The sequence below is a fragment of the Cryptomeria japonica genome, chromosome 5 (assembly GCF_030272615.1).
Source record: "Cryptomeria japonica chromosome 5, Sugi_1.0, whole genome shotgun sequence".
Classification (NCBI taxonomy): domain Eukaryota; kingdom Viridiplantae; phylum Streptophyta; class Pinopsida; order Cupressales; family Cupressaceae; genus Cryptomeria; species Cryptomeria japonica.
The window spans coordinates 83,974,050-83,989,446 of record NC_081409.1 but is presented as its reverse complement, the minus strand read 5'-3'; the positions used below and the strand labels follow the sequence as shown (position 1 = coordinate 83,989,446).

Sequence of the window (15,397 nt, the reverse complement as noted above, 5' to 3'; positions counted from 1 at the left end):
TGAACCTTTTCCGAAAGTTGACCCCAATTTGAGAGTCAATAATAAATGGCCATTTATAGATTTTAATAGACAAGTCACTAGTAGAAGACATGGTAACCTCCTCACCAATTCAAATTACATGCATCTCTATATTGTTGGGTATATGAAGCCCAACAGTCACATGGTTGTTTGTCCTCCACAAAAGACTCTTCATTTCATATTTGATATGTTTATATAAATGCCTATGTGCAGCCCATAAATGATGTACTATGTTTTTGCATTATTCATTAATAGAAGAACTCCCTGCATTTCTGGTGGATGTAGCCACTTAGTGGTGAACCACATTAATCTTGTGTCTTGAGATCTTTGTTGTGTCTATTATTCTTTTTGTTATTTTCTGTTCATTATTATGTGTTTTCTCTGCTCATTTTTAAACTAACAATTGGTATCAGAGCTTAGGTTAAGTGATTAAGCAGAGATGGAAAGGTAGACAGATAAAGGATTGAAACTTCTTGAGAAGATGCAGAAATTTGAAGTTAGAGAAATTAGTTGTTGGTATTGTGGCAAGCGAGGCCATGTCAAAAGAAATTGTTGGTTTCTTGAGAAGGCTAAAAGGCAGCCAAAAGATGAAGACACTGATTCAGTCATTGAAGATTTTCTTGCAAATTTAGACTTGGTGGAGAGTAAAATTTTGCAAGAAAAAGTTAAAACAAAATGCCATGTTCATTGGTGGGATGGTTGGAAAAAGGAGGAGACTTCGGCTGAAGAAAAAGAGGGTTTGAAGTATTCGTTGCTTGAAGATTTTCTTGATTCAACTGAAGAAGAGGATGCTGAAGAGGAGGACGCTGAAGTGAGGATGAAGTTGATGAGGTTGAGACCAAGACTCGGGAGGATTATGAAAAAGAAAAATTTATGAGGTTGAAGGAAGAGAATCTCCTACTCACCGACAAACTGATTTGTATGGACCAAAAGTTGATGGTTTTGTGTCGCATCATGAATATTGGAAAAGATAACTTTGAGAAAGAATGGGGTTTTTCTGAAGAGACCGTATTTCAGCAAGAGGAAAGTGATGGGAAGCTCCTAACAGAGGACTCTTTCCTCACAAAAATGTATGCTTTGTTGATAGGAAAGCCTTTCTTTGGTGGAAAGAATCCACAATAGGATTCAAGGTGCCTAGAGATTGAATATCCGAGGAGCACAGGGATTATAGAGTTCACGGAGGCGGGAGAGAGCCTCTGGTTCAAGGCTGTGCAAGATCCAAAAGACTTCGAAAAGGCTGAGGATAAGGTTTTTGAGGAAAATGAATTTCAAAAAGAACAAAAGAGTGATGATTTATTGCTCTAGATTACAGAAATAGAGGCGGAGTGGAATGCATTGATTCCAGGTACTGCACAAGTTTCTGCACAAAATACAACAAATTCATTTAGTGAGGCAACCATGAGAATTGGGAGTGATGTTTGTAGGCTATTCACATCTGTATAAGAGTTTTATATTTGGGTATTAAAATCTGATAATGGTGATCTTCTAGATATTCTATTACGAGGGAGCACAAAAGCAAGAGACTTTGACGAAGGAGTGTATTATGCATCTGCAGATAGTAGTGTTCCTGATCATGGATTACCAAATGAAGTAGTTAGAGAATCTGTTTTTAACTCTGATCTGACTTGGAGAAGATTAATTCGCACTGTTCATGAAAAAAGTTTAGCGATATTAAAATCTTCTCAAGAGCTGGTTGTAGTATGAGCCTTGGAATGGAGATGCAGGGAATGTTACAGGTTGTGCCGGTTGGACTTCATAGGGGAGATTGTTGGGTATATGAAGCCCAATAGTCACATGGCTGTTTGTCTTCCCCAGAAGACTCTTCATTTCATATTTGATATGTTTATATAAATGCCTGTGTGCAGCCCATAAATGATGTACTGTGTTTTTGCATTATTCATTAATAGAAGAACTCCCTACGTGTCTGATGGACGTAGCCACTTAGTGGTGAACCACGTTAAACCTTGTGTTGTATGTTTTCTTTTCTGCTGGTTTGTTTTCACTTCTTTGCTGTTTTAATTCTTCAAATATATTAAGTCTTTGCAAATATCGACTTAATATTATATTATTAAGACACGACTTTAGTATCGTAAAGTTTGCGTATGTGAAATAAATTTCCTTTATTCACCATATGAAACTACTTGGAAATTTGATATTGTACTGTGGACCAGTTTTACTCAAATTGAAGATCTTAAAAATGAAAATGGATTGTAGAGTTGTAGTTCGCTTTGTGATTTGTGTCTCTTTGATGGGCTTTACTTCTGCAAGTTGTGTTCCTGAACAGTGTGGCAGAACTACTGTGGATTACCCTTTCTGGATTAAGAAGCCTGATTGTGGATACCCTGGTTTTCAAATCATATGCAAGAAGGATGAAGACACTGGAAAGATGCCTCCGTTTCTTCCTGCCTTAGTCACTAATAATACTCACAGAAAATTAAGAACGGCATACTATAAGATTTGGGAGATCGATTATTCTGGATACATGGTCATTAATTCGATTTCTCTTAGAGCCTCTTCGTGTCCTGAAAGGGAAGAGGCAGATGCATTCGTGTCGTTTAAGTTACCTCCGGACGGGCTTTTCACTATCTCCGTATCCAACATGTTTGTGGTTGCTGGTTGCTATTTATCCGGTACTTACACACACCAGAATTGTGGGGGAGAAGCGAGATGTATTTCATCATGTCATGCATCCAGTATTCGTCAACCGCTCTTTTTGTTAATTTGGGCACCATGGCTCTTCAATTACGATGTTTTGTGTTTTATAATCATTAATTTTCTTTATTGATGATATGCAGACATTGACAAATGCAGACCTTCGAATGACACTAGCGGTGGAAGCTTGAATGAGTGCGTGGAACCATCCAACGGAGGTGTATGCCATAATTTGGCAGGTTCTTAGAATTGTTCATGTGCAAAGGGTTACACTGGACATGGCTTCACAAACGGATCAAGGTGCGAGGCGGAAAGTTCAGATGCTACCCTTCCTGCGATCGCAGGTAACGAAAGATTAAATAAACTGTGTTTGTGTTATTTTAATTGATTTCCCTATAAATTTTCGAAATTAGGTATAATATAAAAATAACTTTATTTCAACGTCTGGTCTTGTGTAAAATACACAGGATCCGTCTCTTCATTTGTGGCTATCAATTTAGTAGTGTCTGTCTGGGTTCGGCGGCTAAAGAAACGCAACTTGAAACTTGTGGAGGCCAAGTATTTCCAACAGCTGCAACAATACATAGCATCTACAGTGGGGAGAGAAAGCGTCACAATGTTTTCTGACGAAGAATTGGAAAAAGCTTCTGATAATTATTCAAATGAAATGGTGTTGGGAAAGGTGGCTTCGGAACTGTATTCAAAGGCATTTTATGGAATGGTACTCATGTGGCTATTAAGAAGTCCTAGCAACCTTTCAAAGTAGAGGAGAGCCATGACTTTCTAAATGAAATTAGAATTCTCTCTCAAATCAATCACAGAAACATAGTGAAATTGTTAGGTTGTTGCATCCAGAAACATACTAATTTGCCAATGTTGGTATCTGAATTCTTTCCGAATTGAACACTGTTTGAACATTTACACTCCAAGGGATGCTGTTTGCCTTGGGTTTCACGTTTACAGATTGCGATGGAGACGGCGGAGGCTTTGGTATATCTGCATTTTGGAGCATCTCGACCCATTTTCCATCGGGATGTAAAATCGTCTAATATTATTTTGAATGAGACATTTTCTCCCAAAGTTGCAGACTTTGGGATTTCTCGTCTGATATCTGCTTCTAATAACACACATGTCACCACTAATAATATAATGGGCACAAAGGGTTACTTAGATCCTGAATACTTCCAAACATATCAACTCACTGACAAAAGTGATGTATACAGTTTTGGTGTTGTCCTGGTTGAGCTTATAACAGGTCTGGAACCACTGAGTGTTGAAAGGAGCAGCGATGAGTGGAGCTTATCTACACTTTTTCTAAACAGAATCAACCACAATCGCCTCAGAGAAATCTTAGATAGAAAAGTGTTGGAGGAAGAAACCATCCAACAGATGGAAGCTACGGGAAGGTTAGCAAGGGAATGCCTTCATTCGGAAAGGAGGAAAAGATCGTCGATGAAGGAGGTCGCGGAGGAACTCTGACGGATAAGAGGCGGCCCAAGAAAGAAAAACTTCCATGACGATGCAATATCTGAGCAGTCAAGCATTTCCAAAGAAGCATAGCAAACGGCATACAAATTCAGGAGTTACACATTTCCATCTGCAGTTGAGAGTACGGCCGAAGAACCATTCACTTAGCAAGCTATTGATCCCAAAAATAAAATCACTATCAAAGCCTATGATGATGAAGAGTGATCATCCGAAGGAACTCTAATACTACCCATTCAGGTAGGTCCTATACAAAGAGAAATCATGTGCCAAGTCTTAAACATAGACTTGACATACAATATACTATTGGGTCATCCATGGATCCATGAAATGCAAGCGTTGCCTTCCAAAAACCATCAATGTATCAAGTTCCCCTACAATGGACAAGAAATTTCAATATCTGCAAATAATAACCCTTTTCAATATTGTAATTCTACGGGGGCAGCTCAAAATGTCATGGTTCCACACAATAGGGAGGCCCAAGCTTCCTCATCATCCAACCATCAAGAAGAACTCAAATCCCTATCCATGCACTTCAAGCAAAAGATGAAAATAAAGGACCAAGGCATGGGGGAGTACTCTTTTCAACCCTTATGTCTATCTAAATTTCCAACTTCACCAAGGTCTTATGGAAAACCTTCCACGTCAAGACATCCATCACCAAGTTTGATGGTAAATTTATCCAAATGGCTGGCTGAAGAATCAGAAGATAAAGACATCCTTAGCTGGCTATACAAGGATGTAGAGGAAATCAGAGCTACTACCATAGAAGTAACCGTACCAACAAAACAGTATGGAAATGGGTTCTAGATCATGCAATGGGTGGGATACAAAGGAAAAGGACCTATTGGAAAGCATCAAGAAGGCATCATAGAACCCATACAACTTCGTTCACAATTTACAAAAGACAAAACAGAACTTGGGTATGGGAAACATATTCTGCCTGTGCAAAAGCAAAATCACAATAAAAAACTTTAACGCAAAGAAAAGAAAAAACATAGCAAAGACTCATGGCAAGAAGCAATGAACCAAGCAAAAAAAAAGACAAGGAAGGAGGAAAAACATGAAGAAAATGAGAAATGACAAGAAGAGCTCTCTATTCAAAGGGTGGAAGCTTCTTATAAAAAAGTATATCATGTACAAGAACCTGATCAAACCAAGGTTAAGCCCCAACCTAAAGAAATTGCTACTCAGAGAAAGGAAACGGTGTATGAACAAATTCAAAGAGTACAAGCAAGCACCGATCCTGAATCAAAACAAGCTACTAAACATGTGTCAATTATCAATGATCTTTTCTCACTAGACAATATACCTATCAGATTTAGCGAGGTAACCTGGGACAGTGATTCTGAAACTGATTTCAATGAATATGAGTGGTATAGTTGTTTTGATGTTACTGAAGATATTGAGGTGGATACAATCCACGCATACACACCCATTTCTCACGAGGGACAAGGCTCAAGATCTCAACCATTTGAATTCAGACCACAACATATCTATGAGGCTAATGAGAATGAGCAATGACAATACGAACAAGGCAATATCGAAGAGAATACCATCGAAGACCTCGAGAATATCATAGACCTCACCGATATCCCAAACAACTATGATGATGTCTCCATCATGATAGTTACGGTAGCTGATCTTAACCCTCCAAATGACTCCCTACCACTCATATATCCCGATCTCCTAAACTGGGAAGAACTCGAACATCATGATAAATACCAATATTCCCGAATGATAAATCAATTGTCCAATACCTATGCTCAGTCAACCCAAAAACATGTTCCACCAGTGAAAAACATAACGATATCTACAATTAGGAGAGTGCCAAGTCTCTTAGTCACAAAAATGAAATAAACAATGGATCTAATGGTGAAAACCAATTAATGGTAGTATTAGATCACAAAAAAGTAAAAATAAAGGACATATCTGAAGGTGAAAACCTTTTTGAGGCACCTAAAGATGAGAGACTTGACACTCTTCCTTGAACATTACCAGGAAAGGTCACCAGTCTTGATTGAGCCAACTCAATACATAAATATTAGCACTGAAGTAGCATTCAAAATCATACATTCTGTAGAATCACTCACAGAAGAAGAACAACCAGCTTTTATCAAATTCTTCAAAGAGAAGAAAATCAATTTTTCTTGGTCTTATGCTGAAATGCTAGGAGTGGATCCAAATATAATCATGCATCAGTTATCCATTGCTCCTGGAGCTAAACCTGTCAAGCAAAAATTAAGGAAGATGAATCCACATATGGCAGTATTAGTCAAAGAAGAACTGAAAAAGTTATTAGATGTCGGATTCATCTAACCTATAGATTATACCAAATGGATCTCAAATATTATACCAGTTTTCCAACTAGATAAAAGCATAAGGATTTACATAGACTTCAGGGACCTAAACAAGGAATGTCTAAAGGACGACTTTCCTTTAGCAAGCATCGACACTATTGTTGATCTAACAGTAGGGCACGCAATGCTATCTCTCATGCATGGCTTCTCTAGCTATAACCAAATCAAGATAGCCCCATAGGATCAAGATAAAATTTCATTCACTTGTCTATGGGGAACATATTGTTGGAACGTCATGCCTTTTGGCTTGAAAAATGTTGGTGCAACTTATCAAAGAGCCATGACAACAATCTTCCACAACATGATGCATACTTTCATGGAGGATTATGTGGATGATTTGCTAGCTAAATCATTCACCATGGTAGAACACCTGGACATCCTAGATAAAATATTCAATGATTGGAGCAATTCAATATCAGATTAAACCCTAAGAACTGTGTCTTCGGGGTCACATCTGACAAACTGTTGGGCTACATTATATCCAAAAAGGGAATCGTAGTAGATCTAGCAAAGGTTTAGGCTATCATGGAAATGCCACCTCCTAAAAACATCAGCCAACTATGATCTTTGCAAGGAAGGATACAATCCATTCGACTATTCATCACTTAGCTAGCAGATAAATGTCTTCCATTCAATCATATTCTTCATAAGAATATACCTTTCAGATGGGAAGACAAATGTGTAGAATCATTCCACCAACTCAAACAATATCTGATGAATCCACCAATTTCGGTACCACCAATAGCATTAAAGCCACTCATTCTCTGTATATCAACAAAAAAAGTATCATTGGGGGCACTGCTAGCACAATAAGATCCAACAAGCAAATAAAGAGAAATCTATTACTGTGTAGAGGAAAAGTGAGACTAAGTATGGAAACCGTAATCCGACTCTCATACACACTCATGGAATACAAAAGAGCCTAGGGAGGTAACACATGTTGGCTACTTCTTATGAGAAAGAGAGAGCCATGGATTACCTTTTAGGTTTTCTATTCCTTTTCTATAGATGAGAGGGAGGAATGATGTAAATGCAATCTAACCTAGAAAGCAAGTAAGCAAGCCAATCCTAATATGAGAATTCAGGACAAAGAACAACTGATACACTATTGAAAAGTATAGATCAGAAGGAAAAATCAAAGGTGCACCTATGTTTAAAATCTGAGCAGAAATGTCTAGGACTAGGGTGCCACGCCACTATCCTGATTCTGCAATTATGGAGCTGCAACTGACAAGATGGATTTTGAGATTTGCAAAGTACTGTTCTGTCAATTCTTGCTGACAGAGGGAAGGACCATGGTGTTGCGCCACTGTCCTGGGTAGGACTAGGGTGTCACGCCCCTATCCTTGATAGATTTATGCACTTCTAAGACTTCTAGGTGGTGTAGATGCCTTTTCCAAATCTAAAACTGCCTCTGGATGCCTATTTCCGTATCTGCAACTTAAAAGGAAAGGTTTGGGGTGGCTATATAGGGTTTTTCCCTATTCAAACCCCCATGTTGGTGATTTTAACCTCCATGAATATCTGATAATGTACTAAAAATGTGTGTGCAAGAACCTTGTGTATATGCAAGATCCTAAGAATGAAAGTAAACAACCTAGAGCAACCCTAAAGAGTAAACCCTAATTGCTTATAATTGACAAAGTTAATTCTCTAAATCCACAATGCAAAGTGATCTAAAGCATGAATATGAATCAAAATTAAGCTTATGCAAAGATATGAAAACAATATGAAACCATACCCAACCCCAAGGGAGAGGTACAAGCCAATCGTCAATCGATGATTTTCTATTGTTCTTCTACATCTTCAATAGCCCCTAATTCATGAAATGATGCTTGATGATTTTTTTATGGATGAATGTTGAATTTTTTTGAAGACTTCAAAGATATAATCTTTAGCTGCAAAGAAGGCTCTAATACTCCAAAAACCTATTCTTAGATTCTTAGAAGAAGACCCCTTCAAATGAAGAAAGAGTACTTTTAAATATAAAACCCTATATCTTAATTTAATATTTAGGCCAACCTAGGATTTGAATTTCCTACTGATATTTTGGGGTTAAGCATTATTATATCATAGGATTGTGCTCCCAAAATTTCGAGAAAAAATTCGCGGATCATGTGCATTCCCACCATGGTCTGAACAACTTTTCATGAAATTTTTGGGGCCGTTGGATATGGTGATATTAGAGTGCATCCCAAAGTTACAGCTGATTTTGAGATGTTTTGATATGCAAAATCGAGCTTAAGCTGTCAAAATAAGACATAATTAGGATTTATGATTAAAGGATTCATTGGAGGAATAAGATGAAAAGGGGCACACTTAGGTGAAAGGGCCCAACTTTATAATGTGTAAAGTGATGAGACATGACCTTAGATTTAATTAAATTAATTAATTAAATCCTTAAAGGGGAATTAGAAATGCAATATGCAAGACACACTATGGTGAGTGCTAACCTAAGTGTGAAATTGTACCACCCTAGCAAGGGTCTACAATTTATGATACTATATTTATCCCCCACTTTAGTTGTCATATGAAACTACATGCATATGGAAGATAAAGTATAGAAAAGTAAACACCATTTGAAAAAGGATATATCCATAAGCTATCGAACGAAGCCCCCAGCGATATCTATAGTACAAAGTTAGGAACCACACCCTACAAAACCACATTATAGATCACAAAATCATCTAATGCTTACTAAGGAATTTGATAAAATTTGTGGGTAGCTATATGCCCCCACTATTTCAACTTGCTTATTAGTGAGGTGAAACAGTGTATCCGGTTTTCCATAATGAATTGTGATAAATATTTGATTAAGGAAGTTCACAACAAGGCTTGATTACTCATCTAAGAACATCATGGAACTACTGCAGAGTGAGAGGGCACACTCATGATTCCAATGCTACTAACGGTGCAAGAATCAGAGCTTCCTAGCTCAAGATATGATAGATTGAAGAAAAAGTGCAGAAATTAGGGTTTTAATTTAAAAGCATAAAGTCAGAAAGTGCATAAAACATAAATATGAAAGTGACACTTTCATTTGTCACTTTCTAAATTTTTGGCACTATTCACTGCAGAGGAGCCCACATAGTGAGGTTATGAATAGTGAATTAAAGATCTACCAAGGAGTCCTCTAGAGACATAAGGGAGGCAACACATGCCATCACATCAACATGTCAATTATCTTTTTGAGAAACTAAATCCATGGTATAGGAATCAAATTTTTTCAACAAGGATAAAGGTAGATCTTTATATTGCAATAATTTCTCTTGCTTATCTTGATAAACTCTTGTCACTTGTCTTATGATTAATTGAGAATCTCCATAAATATGTAGATGTTTCACATTCAATGCCAAGGTTGCTTTAATTCTAGCTTTAAGAACTTCATATTCAGCAATGTTGTTGGTACATAAGAAATTAAGATGATATCATAAATTAAGACCACCCCTGCCCCCGATCCTATATGACATTTAGAGCCATCAAAGTACAGTTCCCAAGTCTCATCAACCTCAATGGAAAGAATGTATTCATCAGGAAAAGACTCTGGATTAGGTAGGGAGAAGGGTGAAGGAGAATCAACTAAGTGATCAGTCAACCCTTGACCCTTTATTGCCTTTTGTGAGATAAACTTAAGGTCAAACTCAGTCAACATCATAACCCACTTAGCTAAACATCCAGAAAGATCAGTTTTGGAGAAAAGATGCTTAAGAGGATCAAATTTAATGGTAACGGGGATCTCAACATTCAAGAGATAATGCCTCAACTTTTTGAGTTGGATAGACTAAAGCAAGGCATTGTCTCTATATCGCAGAATATCGGACTTCGTAATTGAGTAGAGTACAAATTATATAATAAACCGAGGATTCTCTACCATCCTTATCACATTATGCCAATAAGGATGCAAGAGCTTGAGGGGAAGCAACGGTGTATAAAATAAAAGGCTTAGTAGGATCAACAGGTTGAAGAATAGGAGGATTGGCCAAATAGGTTTTTAGGTCTTCAAATGCTTGATGACAATCCTCATTCCAATGGAAAGTGATATTATTTTTAAGCAATTTTGTGAAGGCAAAGGTATGATCCGCAAGTTGAGAGATGAACCTACGAATAGCTTGGATCTTTCCTTGCAAACTTTTGAGTTGAGAAATGTTTGTAGGAGGAGGCATGTTAACAATAGCATCTATCTTTTTCATATCCACCTCAACGTCATGATGTGAAACTATGAATCCTAATACTTTTCCACTATCCACACAAAAAACATATTTTTAGGGGATTAAAATGCATGTTATATTTACGAATTCTCTCAAAGATTTGACGAAGGATCTTAACATGATCTGTACGAAGGATGGATTTGGCTAAGATGTCATCAATGTAATCTTCTAAGCTCTTATGCATATAGTCATGGAAGATGAGAGTCATAGCATACTGATAGGTTGTGCTCGCATTTTTCAATCCAAAAGGCATCACAATCCAAAAAAATGTACCCCAAGGAGTGGTGAAAGCAGTTTTATATTAATCTTTGGGATGAATAAAGATTTGATTATATCCATAGAAACCATCCATAAAGGATAGTAAAGCATACCCTACTACCAAATCCACTATCATATCAATATTTGGGAGAGGAAAGTTATCTTTTAAAGAAGCCTTGTTCAAATAATGAAAATCAATACACATCCTAATCTTGTTTTCAGCTTTAGCCACAACCACAATGTTTGAAATCCATGGGGATTAATCGATAGGACATATGAATACAACATCCAACAATTTTTCAATCTCAACTTTAACAAGTAATGCAACTTTAGGGTGAATCTTTCGAATCTTCTACTTCACAGGTTTTGCATCACGAATTAGGACAATGTTATGAGTAACAATCTTAGGATCTATCTCGGGCATGTGAAAATATATCCAAGCAAAGATCTCAGGGAATTTATGTAACAACTCAACATATTGTTTTTTCTCTTCTTCATCAAGACATTTCCCTATCTTGATGATCTTATCTTCAACACAAGGATACATCTTGATATCAATGGTGTTATTTATTAGGAGATTGCTTTGTTGAGGAGCGTCTTTCAATTGAGAAAATTCTTTAACTATCTCATCACTATTTCTTTTTGTCCCAAAGTAAGCTTCCATATGTAGACAACAGAGAAAATTATGATTATGGTGATAATGAGGAAGGTTGTGATAAGCTCCCAAGAATTCAGCTAAGGAATCATCAGTAGAAAAAACATCCAAAGCAACGATACAAGAAGGGTCACAATCAATATATTCTGGATATTTTAGCAAGAGAGAAGCAAAAATGAAATTAACACTAATAGATGGTCTCTTAGAGGCTTTAGTACGCTTGAAAGGATTATAGCCAAGCCCAAATGTCATATCAAGAAAGTTGTTTTCCAAGGGAACCTCAATCCCTTGTTCTTGAGCACAACATCCATTTCCATCATAGCCACACCTAGCTAGGATGTGAAAACCAGGACCATAAAGGTTAGTCATTTTCAAAGAAGAAAGAGGATTTTCAAAAAGTGAAGGATCAAAATCCTCTAGACCAGAAACCGAGGGAGATGAAGTCTGAGAAGCCGCCACAAATTTATTACTCAATGGCCTAGACAAAGTAGATTGCTTTTTAGGTTCTTCTTCTTCTTTCTTCTTTTAGATCGTAGGTTCTCTAGGGGGAATTATGTATTCCCCTATGAAAGTAGGATTGAAATCTAGGGATCCCCCATCATCTTCTACAAGAATCCTCTAAGGAGAGAAAGTGTTCTCAATCATAGAGTCGGGCTGAGAAGACACTTCCTCAAGAACCTTAGGTCCACTTGAGGAAGTATTAGGGATCGGTACAGATATAGGAGACAAGTTTGATGAACTGGTCACACTAATCAAAGTAGAAGCTTTAGAGGATTTATCTAAGATAGTTGGGGAAGAATTTATTGAAGAGGATTTAGAAATTGATGTTTGTAAAGAAGCTTAGAATCTTGTGTCACCTAACAAGGTGTATGTTGTATTATTGTGAATGAACTTGATTTGCCTATGCAATGTAGAGGTAACAACTTGCATGCTATGAATCCAACGTCTTCCTAGAACCAAGTTTTATGTTAACTCTCTAGACATGACATGGATAGGAGTAGGTAAAGTAATAGGACCTACCTTAACAGGAAAGGTAATGATACCTAGTGAAGATTTAGCAACATTATGGAAGCCACAGATAGTGAGAGAATCGGGCTTAATAAGAGATGCATCAACATTGATCTTATGCAAAAAGTTAAAACTACAAACATTAAGGCCAGAACCATTTTCCACTAGTGTTTGTCTTATCGTACTATCATTTATAATAACCACAATCATTAAGGGATCATATTGTTGTTGAATTTCACTAAAAGGCAGCTCATCTTGTGTAAACACAATCTGAGCCTTAGGTAACGTAATAGAGTGAATCAAGGAAGCCATATTATTAGATGTCACTACAAGTTAGACATTCAATGTTTTCAAGGCATCTTGTAGCATTCCATGATGAGTTGAGGAGGTTTGAAGCAAATACTAAAGGGATATCTTGGCAGGAGTAGCTCTAAGTTGTTTGACAAGATCATATTCCTTACCAAGGGTTTGTGAAATGTGAGGTGCTTGAGGAAGAATGAGTTGAGGATTAGGTAGAGGAGTCAGAACAACTAGAGGAGGGTTAGGTTTCCTATTGTTTCTCATGTTATAGGAATAGGAAACTGCATTATAACTCTCCTTAGCTAGTTGTCTAGCAAAGCTATAAATACTCTTAGTGGGATTCCTTCCTTGAACCATAATGATAGGTTTGTTTGAAGTGCTAAAGGAATCATGACCATATCCACCTTGAACCATGAAAAGAGGTTGATTAGGAAGAGGTGAAGTTTGAAAAGGACAAGCACCTTGGACAACAAAAAGAGGTATTCTATGTTCACTCACATTGATCATATTGATTAACCTTTTATATGCATTATTCTTGTTTGAAAGTTTAGGCAGAGACATAAAGTCGTCAAGGGCATCATCCAATAAAGCATGATCATAGTAATTGAAAGTCTTATCTTTGGACTTAAAAGGAGACATAACATCATAGAGGGAATAATGGGAATCAACTATGTTGCTAGATCTAGTGGAGGAGTTGATAGGAATGTACCCGTGAGAGGAATCATTCAACTTATCTTTCTCATCACCATGAAATGGCATAGTAACAAGGTTGATTAATTTTTGGCAAAATGAGGGTTTAGAAGGCTTAGAGTTCAAAAAATCATCTAGAGCTTCATCTAATTCATCCTTACTAAACTCATAATCAACAAAATTGCATACATCATCAAAAGCATGAACTTCTTGCAAATAGAAATCTCACATTTTGAAATGAAAATTGTATGAAATTTAAACACACAATGAAAGGAAAATGAAAGAAAGCTATCTCTTTTTTTTTTCTTTTTTTCTTTTTTTCTTTTTTGTTTTTTTATATTTTGAAAGAAAATGAAATAAAATAGATCTAGATCTAACAATGCAATGCAATGAAGATGGAATTGGATTCATGTCGGGTTCACCAAAGATGTGTAGGGGAAAAAGTGAGACTAAGTATGTAAACCCTAATCCCACTCTCATACACACTCATGGAATACGAAATAGCCTAGGGAGGTAACACATGTTGGCTACTTCTTATGAGAAAGAGAGAGTCATGGATTACCTCTTAGTTTTTCTATTCCTTTGTTGTAGATGAGAGAGAGGAATGATGCAAAATGCAATCTAACCTAGAAAGAAAGAAAGCAAGCCAATCCTAATCTAAAAATGCAGATCAAAGAAAAACTAATACACTACTAAGAAGTATAGATCAGAAGGAAAAATAAGAGGTGAACCTATGTCTAAAATCTAAGATGAAATGTCCAAGACCAGGGTGCCATGCCACTATCCTGATTCTACAATTCTGGAGCTACAACTGATAGGAGGGATTCTGAGATCTACAAAGTATTGTTCTATCAAGTCCTATTGACAGAGGGCATGACCATGGTGCCACGCTACTGTCCTGGGCAGGACTAGGGTACCATGCCCCTATCCTTGACACATTTCTACACTTTTGAGACTTCTGGGTGGTGTAGATGTCTTTTCTAGATCTGAAACTGCCTCTCAATACTCGTTTCTGTACCTGCAACCAAAAAGGGAAGGTTTGGGGTGGCTACATATGGTTTTGACTTATTCAAACCTTCATGTTGGTGATTTCCACCTCCAGGAATAGCCGGTAATATACTAAAAATGTTTATGCAAGAACCTTGTGTATATGCAAGATCCTAAGAATGAAAGTAAACAACCTAGAGCAACCCTAAAGAGTACACCCTAATTGCTTATAATTGACAAAGTAAATGCTCTAAATCCATAATGCAAAGTGATCTAAAGCATGAATATGAATCAAAATGAAGCTTATGGAAAGACATGAAAACAACATGAAACCATACCCAACCCCAAGGGAGAGGTACAAGTCAATCATCAGTCGGTGATCTCCTATTGTTCTTCTATATCTTCAAAAGCTCCCAATTGATGAAATGTTGCTTGATGAATGTTTGATGGATGAATGTTGAATATTTTTTAAGACTTCAAAGATATACTCTTATGCTGAAAAGAAGGCTATAATACTCCAAAAACTTATTCTTAGATTCTTAGAAGAAGACCCCTTCAAATGAAGAAAGAGAGCTCTTAAATATGAAACCCTAGATCTTAATTTCATGTTTAGGCTAACCTAGGATTTCAATTTTGCGTTGATATTTTGGGGTTAAGCATTATTATATCATAGGATTGTTCTCTCAAAATTTAGAGAAAAAATCCTTGGACCATATGCATTCCCACCACGGTCCGACCAACTTGTCACCAAATTTTTGAGGCCATTAGATATGGTG

At 37.0% G+C, this 15,397-nt stretch overlaps 1 protein-coding gene across 1 annotated transcript; it reads left to right on the top strand.

Moving 5' to 3' along the window:
• The first annotated feature begins 499 nt into the window (after window positions 1-499).
• LOC131053653 (wall-associated receptor kinase-like 9) lies at window positions 500-4,149 on the top strand. The gene is made up of 5 exons (XM_059220355.1): window positions 500-829; window positions 2,303-2,648; window positions 2,814-2,909; window positions 3,138-3,391; window positions 3,601-4,149. Exons 1-5 carry the CDS (start codon window positions 500-502, stop codon window positions 4,147-4,149), a joined length of 1,575 nt encoding a protein of 524 aa, XP_059076338.1.
• Window positions 4,150-15,397: the final 11,248 nt, after the last annotated feature.

What these genes read in the sequence shown, in the direction of transcription:
- LOC131053653 (XM_059220355.1), top strand. Translation starts at nt 500, where the DNA reads ATGCAGAAATTTGAAGTTAGAGAAATTAGTTGTTGGTATTGTGGCAAG. An exon ending in CTGAAGAGGAGGACGCTGAA is followed by an intron (nt 830 to 2,302) that starts GTGAGGATGAAG and finishes GTTCCTGAACAG; the next exon opens with TGTGGCAGAACTACTGTGGA. An exon ending in TGCTGGTTGCTATTTATCCG is followed by an intron (nt 2,649 to 2,813) that starts GTACTTACACAC and finishes GATGATATGCAG; the next exon opens with ACATTGACAAATGCAGACCT.